Source organism: Rhinoraja longicauda, chromosome 12, assembly GCF_053455715.1.
Source record: "Rhinoraja longicauda isolate Sanriku21f chromosome 12, sRhiLon1.1, whole genome shotgun sequence".
NCBI lineage: Eukaryota > Metazoa > Chordata > Chondrichthyes > Rajiformes > Arhynchobatidae > Rhinoraja > Rhinoraja longicauda.
The window spans coordinates 36,207,186-36,233,146 of record NC_135964.1 but is presented as its reverse complement, the minus strand read 5'-3'; the positions used below and the strand labels follow the sequence as shown (position 1 = coordinate 36,233,146).

Sequence of the window (25,961 nt, the reverse complement as noted above, 5' to 3'; positions counted from 1 at the left end):
TCATCTTGTTTGTCCCGTGCGTTTCTTGTGCACTTTTTTGTTCCGTTTGTGCGGGTGGTTTTCACCCACACACACGATAGCGCAACAATTTTAGAACCACCGTACTCACCATTGTCCTGGGTGACCATTGTTCGTCCAAGTTTCATTCAAATTGGTCTTATACATTTTTTAAGTTAGAGATTTTAAAGTTTAAAAATGACCTTATTAAACCCACCTTGCCATGTTCAGTGTGTGACATCACAATGGGACCCGCCCTAGTGACAGCCAATGAGGGATGCGCAGTTGGATCCCGCTCATCTAATACTTTCACGTCCGCGCCTGCGCAGTTGGGTCCCGTTCATCTAATGCTTGCGTGTCGCCCGAGTGGGGGGAGGTTGTTCAATTTAAAGTACTTTTGTGCACAGAACAAATGGGTCCGTGCCTGCACACTCCCCGCCCAGCAACGGGCTTCGTCAGTTGGAGGGGGGTGCCGGGCCCGCAGGATCGTCAGTTGGGGGAGGGTTGCCCCAGGAGAGATTTGGACCCAATGGGTCCACCTCAGTCTAGTATACCCCCTTAAAATCCAGACAAAATTATGAGACCTCTGTTGAAATTCCCCGAGCGCCACAGATGGAATTGTAAACTGAATGCGAATTGAATGACCTGCTGATCCATCCCCGGCTCCCACTATCCCAGCAGTTTAGAGCCATAGCTGCCAACACCACACCCTCCGCAATGGTCGTTAAAATGAGGATTTACTTTTAACGGACTATAGGTGCATAGGGAGCGGCGCAGTTATTGGGGATGACTGCAGATGATGGTTAATAGACAAAAGGACACAATGTGCTGGAGTAATTCAGTGGGTACACTTGGCCTAGTATATTATATTATAAATCTAAAACTCTCTGCTTGTATGTATGTGTGCACCATTACCTTTGTGGTTCGCACAGCCAAAACAGTACACCATAGCGCCACAATTTTTGGCCCACGTTACTCACCATTATCCTGGGCACAATATGCAACAACTCTCATTCAAATTGAAGCTACATTTATAAGGCTAGAGATATTAAAGTTTAAAAATTTAGTTTCTAACCCATTTTTTGAAAGAACTCAGCCTATGACGTCACAATGGGGCACGTTCGACTTCATTTGCTCCTCACTCACCAAAACAAGATGGCCACCGGCAGTGGGACCGCCTGCCCGGGCTCAGTGGTTCCCTCGCCCCTCACCCGGTCCCGTGGGAGACTCGCACGTTGGCAGTCAGCGTTGAACGCACGGGCACTGGTAAGTGGCTTTCGCCGCCAACAGCTTCACGGAGGGGAGTGGGCATGGCGGCCGAGGGAGAGTGGGGGAAGAGGGGGAGAGTGGGGGTGGGGAGGAGGGCGGAGTGGGGGTGGGGAGGAGGGCTGAGTGGGGGTGGGGAGGAGGGCAGAGTGGGGGTGGGGAGGGCAGAGTGGGGGTGGGGAGGGCAGAGTGGGGGTGGGGAGGAGGGCAGAGTGGGGGTGGGGAGGAGGGCAGAGTGGGGGTGGGGAGAAGGGCAGAGTGGGGGTGGGGAGGAGGGCAGTGTGGGGGTGGGGAGGAGGGCAGAGTGGGGGTGGGGAGGAGGGCAGAGTGGGGGTAGGGAGGAGGGCAGAGTGGGGGTGGGGAGGAGGGCAGAGTGGGGGTGGGGAGGAGGGCAGAGTGGGGGTGGGGAGGAGGGCAGAGTGGGGGTGGGGAGGAGGGAAGAGTGGGGGTGGGGAGGAGGGCAGAGTGGGGGTGGGGCGGAGGGCAGAGTGGTGCACCTTGCGAGTCGGGGGTGGGGTCGAAAGCCAAAGTTCTAAGCGGCCAGGGAGACAGGAATGGCTCAGCAGGTCATTGTATTCATATTGTTTCATTTTATATATATATATATATTAGTTTCTGCACTCCATGGTGCTTTAGACACAGGAGGGGTGTCATTGGCAGGCCAAGAGGGTATTGTTGTTTCATTATCATGCAACCTCTGTTGGCCTGGAAAAACAGATAATCCAGATAATCCAGAAAGGCTCTGGAACAGAGGGTGCCAGAAAATCGGTGCGCAACCTGTACTATGATCTGCCGAGCCATAAAAAGTTAAGCTTTTACATACAGAATGGCCCCCATGCCAAACTTCAAGTTTCTTGAGAGAAGAAAAGTCATAAAGGATTCAAGGTTTCCTACATTCTTACTGTGTAAAGATTCTAACTAAAGGGCAGGATGATTAAAAATAACCAAGTAGATGGGCTGCAATAGGTCTCAGTAAAAATATCTACATCAAAGTTCTGCAATTTCTCTAGTTTTCGCTTTCACAAATGAAAGCATGGCTATCAACATTTAAGGTTTGTTTTTTTAAAAGGAAAGCTCAAGTGACAGGAAATAAGATTGTTAAACTTCCGAAACAACCTCAATGTCCATCAGCAAAACTTTACATGGAATAAGAAAGGCCAACCAAATATGCTGGAACATGGAAGTCCAGAAATAACAGTTTGGATGAGGATTTCACCAGCAGATGAATTTAGAGGTAATTATACAAAAGGTGGAAATAGAATGATTTCTTGATAGCATAGTGCTAGAAGCTCACAATTGAGTCCAACATCAGGTCATGGCAGTGAACAAGGTTTCTACTCCAAATCTTTGCAAGGTAAAGGGATGGTTCAGTGACTATTGCAAAATTAGATACATCCAAAGACAATTCTGCTTATGAATGTCGAGCATAGTGTAACAACTTAAGAACAATGGAGAGATTGAAAGATCTGAAACAATGTTTTCAGCACTTGTGGAAATTAACACTGGATTTTGCATTTTTTGTCAAGCATGCAGATGGAAAACAGAAAAGAAAAAGAGTTCAGCAGCAGAAATATTGTGAAAGAAAGTATCATTTAGGAACAATTTCCAAGGAATGACTGCCCAGATAAAAGCAGCACCAAATAAGTACAGTCCTGTGCGCCAAAAAGCAATGGCAGAGATCAGTGAAGAATTATAAAATTCCTCAGGTAAAGGAGCAAGAGAAGACATGGTTCACTTTTCTCAATGTCAGATACAATTTATTTTGGTGGCATTGTGTGGGGCTTGTGCCATTTCCATACAATGGTATGTGTTGAACCTGGAAAAGGAAAAACATGGAATACCACTATATTCAAATTCACTTCCACTCTCTCAAAGTCATTTTTACAGCAATGATACTTAGTGACCATATGTACTAGACTAATATTAATAGATTGAACCAGAATTATAAGGCGAGTTAAAGAGCAAGAGCAGGCATTTCTACCATGCAAACAATGTTCTACCATGCACAACATAAATCTATTTCTACGTTACCAGCATTGTGATAGCTCTAAAATGTTTCCCAAGTCATACCCTATTTTCTTAAGATTTAAAAATTATCTGCCGCAATCAATATTTACCACACGGGTGCATCAGCAAGTGTAAATAACTTGAACAATTATCAATTTGGAAATGGCAGGAGGGGGGAAATTCATGTACAGACTACTTTTGCTGTACAAAAGTCCAACTACAGATGCTCCACGACTTATGCTTCAGCGCACGATATTTCGACTTTACAATGGTGCAAAAGCGATACACATTCAGTAGAAACCGTACTTTGAATTTTGATCTTTTCCCAGACTCGCAGACCTGTCCGCTGCTCAGACTGGCAGTGTCGTATGCGGTATGATACTCTCTCGTGATGCTGGGCAGTCAGCCACAATTGGGAGCTGCCACAGCTATGATGTTTGGTAGGTTAGGTGTATTAAATAATTTTCAACTTACGATATTTTCAATTTACGATGGGTTTATCGGAACGTAAGTCGAAGAGCACCTGTACTTGACAATTTAAGACATTGTCAGACAAATCTCAAATTTTTAATGGAATGGAAGATATTTCCTAGGAAGTATAATCTGATGGGAAATTACTTCTATTTAATGGACAAGAAATAAAACAAAAGAAAAATAGATGGTAAAGTATAACCTACATCTCCCAATTCCAACAAGGAAGCATTAACTGAACTAAAAACCTCTCAATCTCCTGTTAAAAAAACTCATGCTGCTCACCTGGAAGATCTCATCTTTGTGCGACTCAAAGGAATGAAGCTTTAATTTTAGATTTCGAAGGTCCCACAATGCCACCGTCTAAATATAACACATTGGAAAAATTAAATGTTTAGTCACATTGCTTTTAATAGTGCATTTTTTGGAAAACAATCTGAATTTATAGAATGTAAAAAACTTGTAGAAAGACGATGCATGCAATGAATAGGGTTGGTAACAAAAATATTGACCTTGTCAGCAGAGCCAGTTGCTAGGATAAATTCACTGTATGGATTGAAAGACAAGCAGTTGACTTCAGCTGTGTGAGCATCCACAGAATGGCTAGGCTTTGAAGTATTATTTGACCTGGTATCCCAACTGCAAAACAAAAATATGAACTTGAACTTTAGCAAGAAATTCAAAAACACAAGATAACTTTTATCACAATGAGATGTTTGCAATATCATAAACAGTGCAAGGTCAGATCGTTGTGTGTTCTGTGCAGACCAAGACCATTTGAAGTTTTGCCCAATTGACCATCAGCAATTTCCACCTTTCATTTTATACACTTTAGTTGAGATAGTAACTGGATGCAAGGCCTTAGGTTCAAATCTCATCTGACCATTCATAAGATTCGGCAATTGACTTCTATAACTGGCTAGAAGAGAAAACAAAACATCAAGAATTCCTGTTTCTATGTGATGACTGTGCTGAAAATCCAACACAGGAAAGAGGTAAATGCAGATTTAAATCTATGTCACCTGCTGGCACTCACACATGAAGAAAAGCCATTTAGGCGAAGAATACCCCCTGAAAGAGACAGAGGCAATGGTTGGAAAATGTCTGCTCATCTGAAAATCTAGTAGTCTGTAGTAGAAGCTCAAAACCATCTATTTATGGCTGTAGTATAAAATGGTACCAATTTTTCATGAAGCATTGAACAATATTGACAGAAAACACTCAAAAGTTGTGAGAACAAAAAAATGAACATGAAGACTAGTTGCTATAAAACTCTCCTTATTGCATGAGAACATGCATTGTATGGCACTGCAAAAGACCAGAATGTTCACTGGAAAATATTAATGTACTTGGGACAACGCTGTCCACAAAACACTTGCTACTAGTCTACAGCAGTGGTATTGATAAAGTGGTCAATGGTGGTCCCCTCTCCCTCACCTGCAGCCCTCAGCAGATGTGCTGCTCCATGCGTCTCTGGGCTGCCATCCACAGCCTGCCAGCTCTGAGATGTTGCCAGAGTCAGGATATATATTATAAAGAGAAAAAGATAGATATTGGGATTATAGCCCTTAATATTAGCAAATACCTCTGGTCTACAGGAAGTAACATTATCATTTCCTGTTGTTTCAATGGTTACAGTATTGACTCTTAAAAATTAACATTAATCTTATACTCACATCATGAGTTTCTGGTCATCAGCCACTGATCCAAACAAGGATTCGTGTAATAAATGCCAGGACACATCTTCTACAACTGCAGTGTGACCTGTAAAGATTGTTTTAGCATCAACTATCTTTCCTTCTTTTGGACCTGCACTAATGTCCCAAAGACAGATAGTCTGTGGAAAAATAGACAGAATTTAAATTATTACCAATCTTAATTTGGAGAAAGCGATACCCAGTCTGAAAACCTAATCATGTAGTAGCTTAGTTGTTTTAAAAATATAAATTTTTGCCCATCTATTAGCAGAGTTACATGACAATAATGATCAAAGTTCTTCATTCTTAGATTTGGCTGCAGTTTACAACCACCTTGTGCAAAAGGCTTGCAATACAGTTGTTTACTCATTTGATCAGTCAAACACTGAAGCAACACGTGCACCTACATGATCATCAGAAGCACTAAGAAGATGTCCACTCAGATTTGGGTTCCAGGAGAGGCCATACCCTTCTTTTTGATGGCCACGTAGCCGCAGATCAGGATTACACTCGCCACTTGGATCTAATGTGAAACAATCAAACCAGCCGATTACAGTCGGCCCCCGTTTAACTCAAAAACTAGCCTTATATACAAAATAAATATTGTACACACACCACCGTAAACAGATAGTTATTATAGAGATATTATAGTGTAGGGCAAGGAAAATCTAGCTAAGTTTATTTACAATAACTGCCTCCCCATACCAAGCTGGGCGTTTTGTAGGTTTTGTTTTAAAGACAATGGTGTTTTTATTTTGAACTGTACTTTATAACCATTAACAAAATCCCTAATTTTAAGAAAAAACTAGACCAAGTGGACCTGTTGGGCCCAAACCTCTTCTGCATTGGTGCAGAACCCCCTTCTCCCCACACCCTCCCCCCCCCACCACTCCATCCCCCTCAACCCCCTTTATCCTCCCTCCCTAGGAGATAGATTTAAACTTTAAAATACGAATAACTTAAAAAATATAACACCAATTTCAATGAAACTTCTTCCATTAGCCCCAAAGGGACGACAGATAGGAATTTCTTTATATTTCAAATCTAGAGGAAAAAGTTACATTTTAATAAACAAATAGCTTTTTGGGGCAGTAATAAATTCACATTACACACAAATTGCACCCCCTTCATCTCCAAATAATCAAAATTTCATCCAGATTTAGTGCAGTTTTTCAAGCATTATAGATGAGATTGAGATGGTCATGCTATCAAAGTGCAATATATTTACCCGCTGCTATTTAAAACTTACACATGCTAATCTGAAAACAGTTTTGGCAATTTGCAAAATGTTTAGAGTTCGGAATGCTACCTTTTATCTATTTGGGTAGATCAAATATATGTAGGGTTTTTAATGGTCCATTTATTAACGTTTCACTACTTTGATTTAATTTGTTTCACCGTGACTTAATTAACTCTCAGAATTATGGCAATGTTAACAGCATACAAGGCCATTCAGCTTTGTGTCCACAGCAACTCCACCAGAGCAATCTACTTATTTAAACCTCCCACTCCTTCCTTATAGCCGTGCAAATTTATCATCATATATTCTATTTATTTCCTCTTGAAAGCCACATCTTCAGGAAGTACATTTCAGATTCCAATCCCAGTGTTAAAAAGATTTTCTTTATATTACTCTTACTACTATTTATTTCATATCTGCAGCCTTTAGACTTCCTCGAACCAAAACAGCAGTCTCTTTAGGTAGACACAAAATGCTGCAGTAACTCAGCTGGACAGGCAGCATCTCTGAAGAGAAGGAATGGGTGACGTTTTGAGCCGGGACCCTTCTCGAACCAAAACGTCACCCATTCTTTCTCTCCAGAGATGTTGCCTGTCCCGCTGAGTTACTCCAGCATTTTGTGTCTACCTTTGATTTAAACCAGCATCTGCAGTTCTTTCCTACAGCAGTCTCGTTATCCACTCTGTCCATACCATTCATCATTTATATACTTCTATTAAGTCGTCGTCCCCCCTGCCCCCTTATCGTCTCCAAATAAAATAGTCCCAGCTTCTCTAACCAGTTGATGCACCTTCATTAAGTTTAGCCAACATTTCTAAAGACTCCTTGTTATCAAAGTTTAATCTATCTTGTCTCTCAACTGTACCTTGCATCTGTCTTCACTCATGAAAAGCACTAATTTACAGTGCCCTCCATAATGTTTGGGACAAAGACCCATCATTTATTTATTTGCCTCTTACTCCACAATTTGAGATTCGTAATAGAGGGGGAAAAAAAACACTTGGTTAAAGTACACATTGTCAGATTTTATTAAAGGGGATTTTTATACATTTTGGTTTGACCATGTAGAAATTACAGCAGTGTTTATACTTGGTCCCCCATTTCAGGGCACCATAATGTTTAGGACACATGGCTTCACAGGTGTTTGTAATTGCTCAGGTGTTTTAAAATGCCTCCTTAATGCAGGTATAAGAGAGCTCTCAGCACCTAGTCTTTCCATCACCTTTGGAAACTTTTATTGCTGTTTATAAGGACCAAAGTTGTGCCAATGAAAGTCAAAGAAGCCATTATGAGACTGAAAAAGAAGACTAAAACTGTTAGAGACTTCAGCCAAATCTTAGGCTTATCAAAATCAACTGTTTGGAACGTCATTAAGAAGAAAGAGCACTGGTGAGCTTACTAATCGCAAAGGGACTGGCAGGCCAAGGAAGACCGCCACAGCTGGTGTCAGAAGAATTCTCTCTATAATAAAGAAAAATCCCCAAACATCTGTCCGACAGATCAGAAACACTCTTCAGGAGTCAGGTGTGGATTTGTCAATGATCACTGTCCGCAGAAGACTTCATACAGAAATACAGAGGCTACACTGGTTAGCTGCAAAAATAGGATGGCCAGGTTACAGTTTGCCTAGAAGTACTTAAAAGACCAACCACGGTTCTGGAAAAAGTCTTGTGGACAGATAAGACAAAGATTAACTTGTATCAGAGTGATGGCAAGAGCAAAGTATGGAGGAGAGAAAGAACTGCCCAAGATCCAAAGCACAGCACCTCATCTGTGAAACAGGGCAGTGGGGGTGTTATGGCCTGGGCAGCCCAAAAAGGCAGTAATTGGCTTTTCTGCTGTGTTTTATATTTTAACCCTGTCTTAATTAATTTAGTTATATAATCTTGCACTTAAATTTAATATTTACTCATTACAGTTCCACCACTGATTTTCTGGAACTCTTGGTTCCAGAGCTTTGCTGGTTTATCCAGCTGGCCAAGGGAGTCAGCTATGGGGGTAGAGTTGCTGGCTCCAGCTGGGCTGGAGTTCCAGAGCCCCGGCTGCAGGTTGCAAATTCAACCCACCGATCGACTGTGCAAGTCCCGATGAGGTCCAGATTGGCTGCCTTGCCCAGCCTAGGTACCACATTTTCGGCGAGACTTCCAGGGCGCAGGGGGTTCTCGCAGAACCCTAGTATTCATTACATGTCTATACACCGTTCATTTTTATTCCTTTCATTTTTTCCGATCCGATTTCTCTGTTTATTTGGCAAAGTGAAAAACATGGAAATCATGCAAAAGGCGTGGAAAATGGATTTTAAAAACACGGAAAATTCATATGCCTGGTTTAGACACATCCTATTTGCTCAAGTTCAAACAAATGCCTCAAAACGCATTGGCCGGCGGTTCATTCTCCAGTAAGACAATGATCCCAAACATACTGCTAAGGCAACAAAGCAATTTTCAAAGCTAAACATGGTCAATTCTTGAGTGGCCAAGTCAATCATCCGATCTGAATCCAAATTGAGCATGCCTTTTATATGCTGAAGAGAAAACGGAAGGGGACTAGCCCCCAAAACAAGCATAATCTAAAGATGGCTGCAATACAGGCCTGGCGGAGCATCACCAATGAAGACACCCAACAACTGGTGATGTCCATGAACCACAGACTTCAAGCAATCATTGCATGCAAAGGATATGCAACAAAATACTAAACATGACCACTTTCATTTACTTGACATTGCTGTGTCCCAAACATTATGGTGCCCTGAAATGGGGGGACTATGTATAAACACTGCTGTAATTTCTACATGGTGAAACCAAAATGTATAAAAATGGCCTTTATTAAAATCTGACAATGTGCACTTGAACCACATGTGATTTTTTCTTTTACAAATCTCAAATTATACAGTATAGAGGCAAATAAATAAATGAGTCTTTGTCCCAAACATTATGGAGGGCACTGTTGTTCATATAACCTCTGCAAAGTCACATTTCTGCATTTATAGGCTCCTCCATGCACCGACTTTTTAGTGTGTATGATGTCATAATGAACAAAATGAACAATGTTCCTTACCCGGTTTAGATGGATGTTTGGTATAATCAAAGACAAGCACATCAGAGGTTGGAGTTTTGGTGGCAATAATACATGGATTCTGTGGCATATAACGTGCCCTATTCACTTCACCCTCGTGATTGATCTTAATTTCAATTTCTATTTTGCCACTTACAGACCCAAATCCACCAAATTCTGAAAAATGAAAATGATACATTACAATAGTTTATCTTAATTGGCAACATTAGGCCAGCAAATCATAACATAAAGGAAAGCATATTCTGTTCTGCAAACTAGTCGCAATTATTCAGCAACAATTAAAGGAATATTTCCAATCACATCCTTTTCACAGTGGGAGAAAAGCAAATGAAGCAGATTAGAAAGCATTCCCATTAAATATTACTGACATGCCCCCGCCCACCCCCCCCACACTCCAAAATATATACCGAGAAGGTGCATGTTACAAAAAACAAACATTGGGCCTCTGGTAGTTCATACTTTTAACTTGCATCGTAGTAAATTAGATATTGGTCCAATTGATAGGAGACCGTGTACTTGCGCAACAGTAATGTCTGTTTGAAATAAAACGGGATAATTTCAAATCAATTCCACTGCTAATAGGCAAACTCACACTGTGGGTGTATAATATAATGCCTTGTATAGTAAAACTGAACATATTAATCGATATTTTGTTTCCAAAAAAGAGAAAGCAAGCAGAACACATCTAAACATCAAATCCAAAAGCACAACACGTCTCTCTATCTCTCGAGGGAATGTGTAAAGAGGTTTTGTGTACAATTGGGTAAGAAACCATTTGGCATGAAAACTAGTTAATGAATGTATCCCAATTATATCCCTTAATTCTGATATTTACAACATTGGGATTCGAGGAGAAAATTCAAAGTGTCAAACTATTTTGTTGATTCTCCATCTCGAAGGAAGTTGGTCAACTTTCTGTAATTTTAATGTGCACTAAACAAATACATTAATAAATTTACAATTTGATAATGACCTTCTAAAACAAGTGAGAAATTTGGCATTTAGCAATGTCATTGATCCGAGTGCTGTTTATGAAATTTAGATTTAAATTCTAGACAGCATAGCCCAAAAAAATGAACCTATGGTAGACCAATAAGATGAATACTGAAAAACAAAATGACAATGAGTAAAATTGTTTGAGAATTATATTTCAAATAGGCAAAAGGTCTCTAGATGCGATACATAATTCTACTAGATAACCTAACAGATAATCTAACAGATTTAAAAGGGCCCCGAGATCATTACCCAATAGCTTGACTTCCAAACACAAGGAGCTAAATACAGGATGAAACATACACCACAGAGACACGAGAAACTCAAGATGCTGGAATCTTGAGCATGAAAGAGTATTAGAGAGATACTTTTAAGCCTGCGTAACGTCCCAGTACATACCTCCCTTCTCACTATCATAGTGAGAAGCATCAAACTGAGCATCATCGTTGGGGATCTGGACACTTGCAATAACCAAATGATTTTGTTCGTCGGATGTGTGTGTTCCTAACACCAAACGGTGAACGCTATAATCTTTTCCTTCAGGCCTGCACAAAACAGATAAAACACTCTTCACCGCTGATGTTTTTACTGAAGATTTAAACTGATACTCAGCATAAAATCTAAAAAAATATTTGGAGAAATATTTTTAAATGGTAACACTTTGATAACTCGGCTTCCCATCACGAATCTTCAACTTTTAACTTATTATAATGCTGAATATCTCCACAGAGTTTGTGTAGGAGCCATTTACGCTTAATTTAGTTACTGTCATTGTATTATGGCTATGTTTAATATTTCTAGTTTCTGTCTTTTTGCATGCTTGTGGGTGTGATTTGATACGTAATGGGAGTGTCCACATGGGAGGAGGCTAGCGTAGCGACAGAGATTGTGGGTCAGTTTAGTCTCAGAGGATGGAGAGAATACCGTTTTGTTACCACTCTCATGCCAGCCACACTCACAAGGACCACACGGTAACGACTACATGATTTTTACTGTATTGTTTGAAGAAACAGTTGATAAGAACGAAAAATTATGAATTACTCTTTTGATTTGTGCTACTTTAATAAAGACCAATTAATCAAGAAACAGCGTTTGGAAGATTCGTTTTTGTTATCTCAGAGTGCGGTGTGTGCGTAAGCTATACCTCCATTCCATCCCCGAGAAGTAATGGCTATCGACGTTGGGACTTTGAGAAGGTATAGAAACTGCCATTACATTAGAGTAAAAAACTTTTCTTTGAATGGAGATAGAGTAAAAAGCTTCTCTGAATGGAGGAGAGTAAAAAGTTTTCCTCCGAATGGACTTTGAGCAAAAAAACTATTCTAACAGAAGAATCTAAGAAAGACGTTCTACAAGCAAAATCCGATTCACCAGTGGAACTGAAAAAGCTGAATCTCTGTCAGAGATTAGAGCTGAAATCCTGGAACAAAGAATCTGCCGGTCGAAGGCAAATTGACACAGTCTACACCTGGGTCATTAGAAGATTGAAGACTTCATTGACCGGGTACCGTGAGTAGACGACTGTTTAGTCGTAATTTTAAGTCGAGAAGTTTTAAAAACTTAAAAGCCTGTGAGAAAATTCTGCAGAAGTACTATTTGATACAAGAAGCTTGTTTATGCTACGAGGAGATAAGAAAATCAAACTCGCAGAGCACGACCTCAACGACTTCTTCATCACCCGTGGATTGGACTTCCTACTGCTCACAGAATCCTGGCTTAACCCTGGTGAGCTTGCTCCACTCGTGGAACTCTGTCCTGATAACTGTCACTTCTTCACCTCGCCTAGGCTCTCTGGACGCGGTGGGGGCTTAGCCACTGTGTTTAAGAAACATTTCAACTGCCGCCTCCTGAACGCTGATCATTTCTCCAGTTTCGAGGTGCAACTAATTAAAGTGGGCCTAGCCTACCCCCTCTTAATTGTTCTTGTGTATCGCCCTCCAAAAATGCATAAGGACTTCATCACCCAATTTGCTGATCTGATTTCTAGCATTTTGCCCAAATTTGACCGGATCATGATTCTTGGTGACTTTAATATTCATGTTTGCTGTCCCACTAAGCCTCTTGTGAGTGAATTTATGCACCTGGTTGAGTCCTTCAATCTGACTCTTCACACCACGGGACCCACTCACAAGTTAGGCCATACTCTCGACCTAGTGTTATCGTCCGGATTCCCAATCAACAACATTGAAACTACTGAAGCCTGTCTATCGGACCACAGCGCTATCATTTTTGACGCATCTCTGCCTTTATCTCCCGCAAAATCTCATCTCCCTGTTCGCTACTCCCGCGACATAAATTCATTGACTGCCAGTAAATTCTCCGAGGCTCTCACAGCTGCCCCCAACATCTGCACTATTGAGGCCTCTCCCCCCCATCTCAGCACTGAGGATCTCGCCTCTTTATTTAATATCACTTGCTCTTCCATCCTGGATTCTATCGCTCCCCTTAAAATGAAAAAGCCTAAGCCCAAAGGTCGGCCGTGGCTCAATGACACCACCAAAGCCCTAAGAAGGGAGTGCAGAAAATCAGAAAGGAGATGGAAATGTGACAAGCTTCAAATTTCCTTCGAAATTCTGAGAAACAATCTTCTCAAATACCAGGAAGCAGTAAAGTCTGCTAGAGCACAATACTTCTCCGACCTTATTTCGAAAAACTCTCATAACTCCAAGGTCCTATTTAGAACAATTACCTCTGTCATATGTCCCGCCCCCAGTACCAGCTTAGTTGGGTCCCCTGCTAACTGCGAAGAATTCGCTAAATTTTTCACCAACAAAGTTGAGAATATTAGAATGAACATTTCCCCTCCCACCCGTGACCTAGCTGTCTCACTAGTCTGTTCATCTAAATTGGACTGCTTCCAACCCGTCACTCTATCCTCCCTTGCAAAGCTTGTCTCCACTATGAAACCTGCAACCTGCCCCCTTGATCCTGCCCCCACTGCCCTTCTGAAGGATGTCATTGCAATAGCTGGTCCCAGCATCCTCTCTATTATCAACAGATCTCTGGCCACTGGCACTGTTCCAACCAGTTTCAAGCACGCGGTGGTCCAGCCCCTACTGAAAAAACCTAACCTAGACCCCACCTTGCCTAGCAACTACAGACCCATTTCCAAACTGCCATTCCTGTCAAAAGTCCTTGAAAAGGCAATCCTTAACCAATTAGTGCCCTACCTGCACCAAAACACCATCCTGGAAAGTTTCCAGTCAGGTTTCAGAGCCCACCACAGCACAGAGTCTGCCTTGTTGAAGGTACACAACGACCTGCTTCTCGCCATCGACACCGGCGACTGTGCAATCCTGCTCCTTCTCGACCTCAGCGCAGCATTCGATACAGTGGACCACACCATCCTTATTGACCGTCTCCGGTACGCGGTTGGCATTGATGGCACTGCCCTGAGCTGGTTCGCTTCGTACCTCAAAGATAGGAGTTTCGCCATCAACATAGGCAGTTATTCCTCTGCTCCAGCTAGCCTCTCCTGCGGAGTTCCACAAGGCTCCATCCTAGGCCCCATTCTCTTCTCTCTATACATGCTCCCCCTTGGCCAAATCATTCAAAGGCACGGCATTTCTTTCCACTGCTATGCCGATGACACTCAGCTTTACCTCCCCCTGAAACCCAACAACCAGTCAAATTTAAACAGCCTCTCACACTGCCTTGAGGACATAAAATGTTGGATGGCACAGAACTTCCTCCAATTAAATGAGAGCAAGTCTGAGGTCATCCTATTCGGCCCCCCCGACTCCATCAAATTGATAACAGGCAGTCTTGGAAGCCTATCCTGCCTAGTCAAACCGCATGTCAAAAACCTCGGCATGATATTTGACTCTGCATTAAAATTTGATAAGCAAGTCAACGCTGTGGTAAAAGCCAGCTTCTTCCAACTTCGAACCATAGCTAAAATCAAACCTTTCCTCAAATTCGACGACACAGAAAAAATCATTCACGCTTTCATTTCCTCCCGCCTAGACTACTGCAACTCCCTATACACTGGGATCAGCCAATCTTCCCTGTCCCGCCTGCAACTGGTCCAAAACGCCGCAGCGAGACTCCTGACGGGTACCCGTAAAAGGGACCACATCACCCCGATTCTGGCCTCTCTCCACTGGCTCCCTGTACGGTACAGAATCAACTTCAAGCTCCTCCTATTCACGTATAAAGCCCTAAATGGACACTCCCCCCCCCACATCAAAAATCTTCTAACCCCCCTCTCTAACTCCAGGTCCCTCAGATCGGCCGACTTGGGGCTATTCACTATCCCGCGGTCTAGGCTTAAACTCAGGGGTGACCGCGCTTTTGCGGTTGCAGCTCCTAGACTGTGGAACAGCATCCCTCTCCCGATCAGAACTGCCCCCTCCATCGACTCCTTTAAGTCCAGGCTCAAAACATATTTCTACTCCCTAGCGTTTGAGGCTCATTGAGGAGGCGCTGTGAACTGTTTGCGTGCTACTGTATGTTTTCATTTTTTTTCTATTGGAACCTAATCAAATGTACAGCACTTTGGTCAACGTGGGTTGTTTTTAAATGTGCTATACAAATAAAATTGACTTGACTTGACTTGACCTTGAATATTAACGATGTTGTGAACTTCTACAAGATAAGGTGCTCAGCTAGCGATTATTTACCATAGGTGCTGGCCGAAGACTCTCAGCCTTGGAATTAATGATGTGTTTTGAAAAAATATTCAATCTGTTTTGAATTCTTCTGGTGTTTCTGGAACATAGCGATAAGCACCAATTCATCATGGATCTTCTTTCAGGTAAGTATGAAGAACCGCCACAGGAGGGAGATGCGGATACGAGATATCAAGTAGATATGAGAAAAGAGACATTAACATTTCGGAAAAGGGAGAGGCAGTCTATCTGGAAAGATGCCAGAAGGATAGAGACAAGTTGTGGAAGCAGGTCATCAAATTAATTGAATATCGGAAGGAACTAATGGAATCAGATGAGAATGGGAACATTGTACAATCTAATCTGGATCAACTATTCAACCTTTGCCATGGGTTGGAGAAAAACAATACTCAATACTGTGTTTACAACTACCAAAGGAGCAACTCGAATGGCACATTCAGTGGTTCCAAGAGAGGGTGGAATTTTTTGATGGTTTCATGGCTGACGCGGAGAAGTGGTTGTCCGAAGCTCAAACATTACTTTACAGTAAAAGGTATGATGCAACGTGTTGAAGTGAGAGAAGAAATTATACCTCAGGATAGTGTCTCGAACGTTTCAACGCGAAGATCCAGACGTAAATCTGGTTCTGTAGCCAGTTCAACTACGAGGGTCTCTGCTCAAATGGAAGCTGAAGCTGAGATGGCTGCTCTCTCGCTAGAAGCTGCCGCCTTAGAGAAAAAATATGAGATTGAGGAACAAGAACAGCTGAAGAGAGAGGCTGAGAGACAAGAAGAACAGCTGAGAAGACAAGCAGAACAGCTGAAGAGAGAGAAGGAACAGTTGGAAATAGCCACAAAGCTGGCAGCTGCTGGAGCAAGGAGGGACATACTGGAAGGCCAAAGATCAAAATGCGGCTCGAATGTATCTCAGACGAAGAGTTCCTTAATCCAAGAAGGAGCTACTAAGCTGGAAACAGCAGCTAAAGTCAACCCACAGCCAGATTCAGTCTGGTCCTGTGAAGCCGAACTGGCACCGAGTAAGTGGATGGCCGATAAAACTTCACCAAAGCAACTGGGTGCTAGACCGAAGCAACCTACCTTTGGGATGTCTGTTAAGGCTCGAAATGAGCCAACCCAGTACTCTTCTCAAAGGCCTGTTCATCAGCTACCTGCACCCAGCCAGAGACACACAACTGATTATGGGACTCGTGACAAAGTTTATCCGGATTGATCTGCACTAAGCCAGGGATCTCAAAATGAATTCTATGAATTAGTAAGGAATCAAACGAGAATCAGCGAGCTCCTGGTTCAACAAAATCTCTCTTCCACCTTACCCCCAATGGAAATTCCTAAATATGATGGTGATCCTTTACAATATGAAACTTTCATAGTAGCGTTTGAAGAAGGAGTGGAAAAGAAAACTACAAGTCACAGAGATAGCTTATGATTTCTGGAGCAATACACAAGCGGATATTCAAACCAGCTTGTTAAAAGTTGTCGACATTTGGCTGCGGATAAGGGCTATCAAATGGCGAGAGTTGCTTAAAGAGCATTTTGGTAACAAACAGAAGATTGCTAAGGCATACATGAAAAAGACCTTTGCTTAGTCAGTTATTAAGGCGGAAGATGTGAAGGCTTTGCATGAGTTTGCGATATTTCTTAGGAGTTGTAATTCAATGAGAAATAGCATCCACATGGAAGAAATAAACGTTGTTAGTAATATGAAGGCTATCATTCTAAAACTGCCCGATAGGCTTAGAGAAAAGTGGAGAGATAAAGCAGGCCTAATACAGGAGGTTGACGATAGAGAGGCCATGCTTCCTGACCTGGTGAATTTCATGGAAAGAGAAGTACGGTTAATGTCAAACCTACGCCATGGGAATATTTAAGATCCTAAATCAGCAGCTGTCAAAGGCTCTACCTTTACTAAAGCAAAGAGAAGATCAGGACCTAAGGAAAGCAGTTTTGCTGCTGCCGTAATACCCGTAGAAACGAAGTATGGAATTTTTAAAAATGTATCTACCGTTAAGCCACAAGGGTTTTGTTTTTCATGTAATGAAGTTGGTCACACTATAAGATGGTGTTGAAAATTCAAGAAAAAGGAATATTAAAAAAAGATTGACTTCTTGAAGGAGAAAGGAATCTGTTATGGATGTCTGAAGAAAGGACACATGGTTAAAGACTGCAGGAATCGGATAACGTAATATATGCAAACAAGATCATCCTGAATTGTTTCACATTGAACAGAGGAATACGGACAAGAAGCCGGAGGAAATGGAACAAAAGGAGAAGCCAGCTACAAGTTATGTTGTTGCCTCAACTCAGTTAAATGCGCATAGTGGGGCCGGGGTAGAAACCTGTATTTTCTCCATCTTACCAGTACAGGTAAGGAGTAGTGAGGGGAATATAGTGCTCGAAACATACGCATTTTTGGACAGGGGAAGTTCAGCTACCTTATGCACAGAAAGCTTGATGAGAAGGCTGGACTGGACATTACAGGAGAAAATGTTAAGCTTCTCTTGAACACCATAAATGGTCAGAAATGCTAGATAGTTATCATATCACAATTATGGAAATATCTAGTCTGTAGGAAGACAATTTTATACAAATATTTGATGTGCTTACACAAGAGACTATGCCTGTCTCTCATCCAAATATACCTAAGCAAGAAGACTTGGAAAAATGGCCTTACTTGAAGGATGTCAAGATACCTAAAATAAATTCTGATATCGACCTATTTATTGGAACGAATGCTTTGAAGGCATTAGAAACTAGAAAGGTTGTTACCAGTCAAGGAGATGGACCGTTTGCTGTGAGAACCATACTTGGATGGGTTATCTATGGCTCCTTGAGAAGGAACAACAAAGGCAGGAAAAGGAATAACTATACTGCTGCTGCCATCAATCGACTATCTATTGTATATCTAGAGGAGTTGTTGACCAAGCAATATAATCACGACATCAATGAAAGAACCAGCAACGAATTAGAAGAAATGTCCAGAGAAGTAAAATTTTTGGAAATTATGAATCACTCGGTAAAGATGATAGAAGGATACTATTGCCTACTTACCTTTTAAACAAGAAAGTGTTAATCTGCCGAATAACCGTCGCATTGCAGAACGCATTCAGAATCTGAACGCAAATTTGGCAAGAATACGAAATTTCATGATGAATATACATCTTTCCTCACATAGATGATTGATAATGGTTATGCCGAAAGGGTGCCAGAAGACCAGCTGAATCGAAGTGATGGAGAGCTTTGGTATATCCCACACCATGGGGTATATCATTCAAAGAAAGGAACTTTAAGAGTGGTCTTCGACTGTGCTGCGGTTTTCAAGGGTAAATCACTTAACTGTCAACTGCTGCAGGGTCCAGACTTAACAAACTCACTCATCGGAGTTCTCATCAGATTCAGACAAGAGCCGGTAGCTTTGATGGCGGATATCAAGGCAATGTTCCATCAGGTCACGGTATCGGAAAAGCATGTCGACTACTTGCGATTCCGATGGTGGCCGGAAGGAGATGCATTACAAGATCTCGTTGAATACCGGATGAAGGTACATCTCTTTGGAGCAGTGTCATCACCAAGCTGTGCAAACGTCACATTAAGGAAAACCGTGGAGGACAATAAAGCTAATTTTTCTGAAGAAGTGACAAACACAGTGAAGAGCAATTTCTATGTGGATGATTGTTTAAAATCCATGTCTACGGAACAAGAAGCAATTCAAATGGTAAAACATTTGACTTCCCTCTGCAACAAGGGAGGATTCATGCTATCGAAATGGATTAGCAAGAGCCGTGATGTATTGGAAACCATTCCACTAGATAATAGAGCCAAGGAAACCCGGGAGTTGGATTTGGACAAAGACAATCTGCCCATGGAGAGAGCACTGGGATTGCACTGGTGCGTCGAAACAGATGTGTTCAAGTTCAGAATTTCGATTCAGGATCGACCATGTATAAGACGGGGCATCCTGTCTGTGATTGGTTCTGTTTACGACCCTTTGGGATTTCTTGCACCATTTACACTACCAGCCAAGTTAATTTTGCAGGATCTCTGTAAGAAGAAACTTGGATGGGATGAGTGTATAACGCAAATCTTCTCTCAGCGATGGACAGAGTGGTTAGAAGATCTCGACAAGAACTCGGAGTTCAGTGTGGACCGGTGTATGAAGCCTACAAACTTTGGTCGAATCACATTTGCACCGCTGCATCAATTTTCTGACGCAAGTGAAAGTGGTTACGGTACTGTTTCATATCTGAGACTGGAAAATGATAACAATGAAGTACATGCTGCATTCGTAATGGGAAAGGCCTGTGTGGCACCATTGCAGCAAATGACGATTCCCAGAATGGAGCTTCCAGCTGCAGTTTAAGCTGGAGGAATCTACCTTCTGGACTGATAGCATGACAGTGCTTAAGTACATCAATAATGAAAATAAACGCTTCCTAACATTTGTCGCAAACAGGATCTCTTTTGTAAAGGATGCTACTAATGTATCACAGTGGAAGTATATTAATACCAAGGAGAATCCTGCGGATGAAGCCTCTAGAGGATTAACAGCAGACTGCTTCTTAAGCAGTAAGAGATGGATCAATGGGCCAGTTTCTCTGTAAACCAGACCGAGAATAGCCAAAGTTTAACCTGGAAACTGAAATCTCTGCTAATGATCCGGAGATCAAGCAAGACATCTTAGTGAACGCCATTATTAAGGACCCATTGGATTCAACAAACTATTTAATTAACCATTTTTCATCATGGAATACGTTGAAGACTGTGGTAGCTTGGTTTCTTAAATTAAAAACATTGCTTTTGCAGTGGTCTCATAAGAGAAAGGAAACTCGGGCTGCTGTGAGTAGCTTTGAAACAGATCCTGGCAAGCTGAAAGAAAAGGTTGACAAAGAGATGCAAGTCTTTAAGGCTTGCAGCTGCAGTTGAAGATTCCAACAAGGGGACATAGCTTCAGAATTGAGGGACAAAAGTTTAGGGGTAACATGAGGGGTAACTTCTTTACTCAGAGGGTGGTGGCTGTATGGAATGGGCTTCCGGTGGAAGTGGTGGAGGCTGGCTCGATTTTATTATTTAAGAGTAAATTGGATAGGTATATGGATAAGAGGGGATTAGAGGGTTATGGTCTGAGTGCAGGTAGATGAGACTAGGTCAGGGAGAGTGGTCGGCGTGGACTGGTAGGGCCGGACAGGCCTGTTTTCATGCTGTAGTTGTTATATGGTTATATGGTTATAAGGCATGACAGTGTTCATGTCCGGATGATCTTTTTAAGGCAGAAAATGCAGTTATCTCTTTCTGTCAAAGACAAGAATACAAGGAAGAGCTATCAACATTACAAGCTGGTGAACATGGTGTTAAAAGTAGTCATTTATACGGCTTGATCCGATACTGGATAAAGGACTTCTGAGAGTAGGTGGTCGCCCAAATAAACTAGCGATGCCTGAAGAAGCTAAGCATCCTATTATTCTCTCGAAGGACTTTCATATTTCAACATTGCTGTTACGACATATTCATGAACAGATCGGACATGGAGGAAGAAATCACATGTTGTCGAAACTTCGTAAACAACATTGGATTGTCAAAGGTGATATCGTCTTGGTGGTTGATTCTACTGCACCACGAGGTTCTTGGTTGATGGGCAGGATATTGGAGATCATGCCAGATGTTAAAGGTTTTGTGCGTACTGTACGACTTCAGATTAAGGATAACATCTTGGTAAGATCAATAACCAAGATATGTCTGCGTCTAGAAGGTGAAGGAGAAGATTGAAGAATCGCTAAAAAAGTTTGAATGCCAACATATAATGCATATTACGTTTGTTTTTGATAAATATTAAGCTTTTATAGCTCCTTTTAAGTCTATTGGTAATTGCTTCGTTATATACACAGAACAATTAGGGGCCGGTGTGTAGGAGCCATTTACGCTTAATTTAGTTACTGTCATTGTATTATGGCTATGTTTAATATTTCTAGTTTCTGTCTTTTTGCATGCTTGTGGGTGTGATTTGATACGTAATGGGGAGTGTCCACATGGGAGGAGGCTAGCGTAGAGACAGAGATTGTGGGTCAGTTTAGTCTCGGAGGATGGAGAGAATAGTTTTTTACCACACTCACGTCTGCCACACTCACGCCAGCTACACTCTCAAGGACCACACGGTAACGACTACATGATTTTTACTGTATTGTTTGAAGAAGAAACAGTTGATAAGAACGAAAAGTTATGAATCACTCTTTTGATTTGTGCTACTTTAATAAAGACCAATTAATCAAGAAACAGCATTGGGAAGATTCGTTTTTGTTATCTCAGAGTGCGGTGTGTGCGTAAGCTATACCTCCATTCCATCCCCGAGAAGTAATGGCTATCGAAGTTGGACTTTGAGACGGTATAGAAACTGCCATTACAGTTTTGATCTACGGTAAAGAAATGTAACATTTTTGGGCCTAATTTTTCATGGGTAACACCATTACAAGAGAACACCAGAACTCTAAAAAAATAAACAAAATCTTTGACAAAGAAAATTACCTGGTTACATCAGGTAGCCACTGTACAGTAAGACTCGGCCATTCCAATGCATGAGTCATAACCAAGTCATACAAAAATGGAGTATTCTTCTTCCATATTTTATATTCTTCATTGATCACACGCTCTTCCACTGCGTCGTCATAAACTATAAAAAAATAACATATTAATTCCAGTTCAAGTTTTCCAAAAATAAATATCACGTAGATTCAAGAAGCTCATAGGTTACGCCGGGTTGACCATTAAATTTAACTGAAAGACAAATTTATAGCTCAAAAAGATCATGAATGCTACATTAAAAACTTACATAAGAATGTTATGTTTGATTGATTCAATGCCTTTATAAAACTTTTAGTTCAGTTTAGTGATACAGTGTGGAAACAGGACCTTCGGCCCACCGGGTCCGCACCGACCAGCGATCCCCGCACGTTAACACTATCCCACAACCACTAGGAACAATTTTTACATTTACCAAGTCAATTAACCTACAAACCTGTACTTCTTTGGTGTGTGGGAGGAAACCAAAGACGTCAGAGAAAACCCACGCATGTCACGGGGAGAACGTACAAACTCCGTACAGACAGCACCTGTAGTCGGGATCGAACCCGGGTCTCCGGCATTGCATTCGCTGTAAGGCAGCAACTCTATCACTGCGCCACCATGACCATGAATTTGTATGGTCTCCTATTCTCCTTCATTTTTTTCTTCCTCATTTTTAAAGCAAAATGCCACAGTATCACCACATGGACTTTGACAACAGCTAGCTTTACTATACCACACCACGATCATCTCTAAACTTAAGTAGTGGATAAGCAGAAGTTTGCTCTTCAAACATTAAGTAATGGATAAGCAAATGTTTCTTGTGTACAGCATCACAAGCTGTGACATAGCCCTCTCTCCAACAACCGTCTCAGTAAACCAAACCTTTTCCAATTTTACAAAGACCATATTCCCAAACTACAGGACACCTATTAGTGACTGAATGTACCAGATTATCACTGCCAATGGCAACTCTGATCCTGATCTTCCAATCCATTCTTGTACTCTCCAATGTTCTATTGAGGTTTAAATCATGCAAAACAATACTATCCATGTCCAAACAAGTACTATTTACCCATCTTTGCAGTCACTGGTCTACACAAATTGTTACACAACTCATTAATTTCAAATAACTCAGAGGTACTGCCTAGTCTTCTCAAAACAACCTCCTCCAGATCAACCACACTCCAAGACATTTGCACAACTCTGATTCTGAAATCTTGAGAGCATGCCTGGTTTCAATACTAATGTTTACCATGGACCTTTATAACTCCCTCCCAAAGTCCACCTCTTTTATAAGCTCCTCAAAATCCAACCAAGTTTTCTTCATCATGCCTTTTTTTTCCTTTTATGACTTGGACCCAATTTTTATTTCACCAATGCTACATTCTTGGGTCAGGTTACAACACAGTTAGGTTCATCTCTAGAAAACGCTGTGCAGTTAAAATATCAGAATTAATTCACTCAGAATCTCATACTTTCAATATCTGTCAGTTCACCCCTCACAATCCTCAGGAAATGATTGAGATTCGTCCCCTCCTCCCCATACTTTTTAAAATGCAGTGACACAGACCCCTCAAACACCCAATCAACAACGACACCAAACTAAATTGAGGCAGTGTTGAATCTCTAAGACGCCATCACGATAGAACCTAAATGTGTGCCTAATACAGACCCAAATGTCTTACGTCGCCAAACTAGGAGTTTTCCTAGTTGTAAAATAAAAAATATATATGCAAATGCTAGAAATCTGAAACAAAAACAGCAAATGCTAGAAATACCCGGACCAGGTGGAAAGAGAAACGGCTAACATTTCAGTTTCAACACTCCAAGCTGATTATTTACTCCATAGCAGCGAGGGAACTCACTTTGCCTAACATTTGGCACGTTTCCTTCATTGTAAGAGACCAGATTTCAAATTTGTTTGACCCGAGGTCACGAAAAGCACATTGTAAGCTGTCAAAGAAGGCACCCGGCTGCAAACATGACTTCAATGGCTTTGCACGCAACACACAAAACGCGGCAATAATTAACCCAACAGCACCATTCCAGCTACTAAACAGAAAATCTGGTCAGCTCCCAACGTAACGACAGGCCAGCACCAATAAGGGACCACCCAAGTCCCACCCACCGCAGATCCCCGACCCGCCGCACAAAAAAGGCATCCATCCTAAAGGCCGGTGTTAGACGCGGCCACTGAGGTTGTTCCGTCCAGATCCACGGGCTCGAATAGTTCGTTCGGGTCAGTGGCCTCTCGCATCGGAGACATTGGGCTTGGGGGGGGAAATGACCGCTCGCTCGCCGGCCGAGCCCGGTGCACCGAGTGACGAGCCGTCTCCTCCTCCTGACTTCTCCACCCGCGCAATTGAGGCCCGGAGCTGACGAACTCCGGCTGCCCGAGTTAGCCCTCCCTTCAACCCGGCCCGGGATTTAGCGCCACTGGGCCCACTGGCTTCGAGCAACGCCGCTGAAGTTCCGATGCACGGTGCCGCACACTCAACACTCACCCTCTTTATCCGCCATTCTCACCATACGGAATGAAGGCTGCTGCCGCGCGCCGTTTATTTTGAATTATATGTGATTTTTTTTCTCCGAAACAATCGAGCCCGCTCGCGCGTAAAAGCACAACCACCGACACCGCGCCACAATCTACACCGTATGCGCACGCGCGGCGATCCGTGGACCCGCTCGCCCCGCCTCCCTGCGCCCGCGAGCGGGAGCGCGCCGCGCCTTTCCGTGCGCGCGCCCGGTGGGGGGGGAGGGGTCGCACGTGGCCGCGGGTGCGCGCCTGACCTGCCCGCGGCGCTGCGCACGCGCAAACCTCCCCTCTATCCGTTGTCGCTCCTCATTACCGTCGAGTTGATCGTTCGCTTCTCCTCGCGTCAGTTATTCAGTGTAAGTGATCAGCAATAAGGACGCCGTTCCCTATATTGAAGATAGACACACAATGCTCGAGTAACTCAGCGGGATCACTGGAGAGAAGGAATGGTGACGTTTTGGGTCGAGAGCCTTCCTCAGAAACGTCACCCATTCCTTCTCTCCAGAGATGCCGCCTGTCCCGCTGAGTTACTCCAGGTTTCTGTGTCTATCTTCGGTTTAAACCAGTATCTGCAGTTCCTTCCTACACAATGTAGGGACTGGTGTCAGAAGGAACAGCAGTCTGAAGAAGGGTCCAGACCCGAAACGGCACCCATTCCTTCCCTCCTGAGATGTTGCCTGTCCCGCTGAGTTACTCCAGCATTTTGTGGAGTAACTCCGCGTTTACTTCAGTCTGCAGAAGAGTCTCGACCCGAAACGTCACCTATTCCTTTTCTCCAGAGATGTTTCGACTTTTGGACTGATTTCTTAACCCATCCTCCCAGTTCTTCCAAATTAATATCCCACGTGATTAACTACTGTATTGGTATAATCTTGAACCAGGCCAGGTTGCCATGGAAATTTGCCTTTCAGTCTACCAAATGAAAGGAGCATCTACTCAAAATGCTGGAATAACTCAGCGAGTTCGGCAACATCTCTGGAGAAAATGAATAGGTGACGTTTCGGGTCGGGAGGATATCTCCGCTGGGAAATGAAATGGCGATCTCTTTATCCTGCTGAATAGTTTAATGCACAATTGGCCATCTCCAACAGTTGTCTGCTAAGGAAGTGTTTAGCTGAACCAGAGTAGACGTAAGGAACTGCAGATGCTGAAATCTTGAGGGGGAAAAACACGGTGCTGGAGTGACTCAGCGGGTTACTTAGTTGTAAGGCCCACTGAGTTTCTCCAGCATTGTGTCCACCAACGCTCTCGGCGGTCCCCTCACATCCTACAATATCCTGTTTCGTACAATATTCCAAAGATGTGCTGATTTGTAGAAAAATTGGTGTCTAAATTGGCGAGTGTGCAAGAAGCCGATGTGAAAGGGGTGTAACCTAGAACTAATGTGAAAGGTGATCAATGATAGGCATGTGTTAGATCTTTGCCATGATTCAATAATAATAAATGCACATTTAACACCATTGAACATGAACTTGCTGTCTTTTATTCTGCCATTTT

The 25,961-nt window shown here is 42.5% G+C and overlaps 1 protein-coding gene across 1 annotated transcript in view; it reads right to left on the bottom strand.

The window, feature by feature from the left end:
• The window catches only part of LOC144598560 (histone-binding protein RBBP7), a 32,277-nt gene extending 7,716 nt beyond the window's left edge, over positions 1–24,561 (bottom strand). The window contains exons 1-8 of the mRNA XM_078408740.1: positions 24,433–24,561; positions 21,890–22,034; positions 11,146–11,291; positions 9,736–9,909; positions 5,846–5,961; positions 5,418–5,578; positions 4,254–4,380; positions 4,027–4,104 (exon numbers count right to left, since the gene is read on the bottom strand). Coding sequence (XP_078264866.1) covers positions 4,027–4,104; positions 4,254–4,380; positions 5,418–5,578; positions 5,846–5,961; positions 9,736–9,909; positions 11,146–11,291; positions 21,890–22,034; positions 24,433–24,457 — 972 coding nt within the window. The 5' untranslated portion in view covers positions 24,458–24,561. The remainder of the gene's footprint in view (positions 1–4,026; positions 4,105–4,253; positions 4,381–5,417; positions 5,579–5,845; positions 5,962–9,735; positions 9,910–11,145; positions 11,292–21,889; positions 22,035–24,432) is intronic.
• Positions 24,562–25,961: the final 1,400 nt, after the last annotated feature.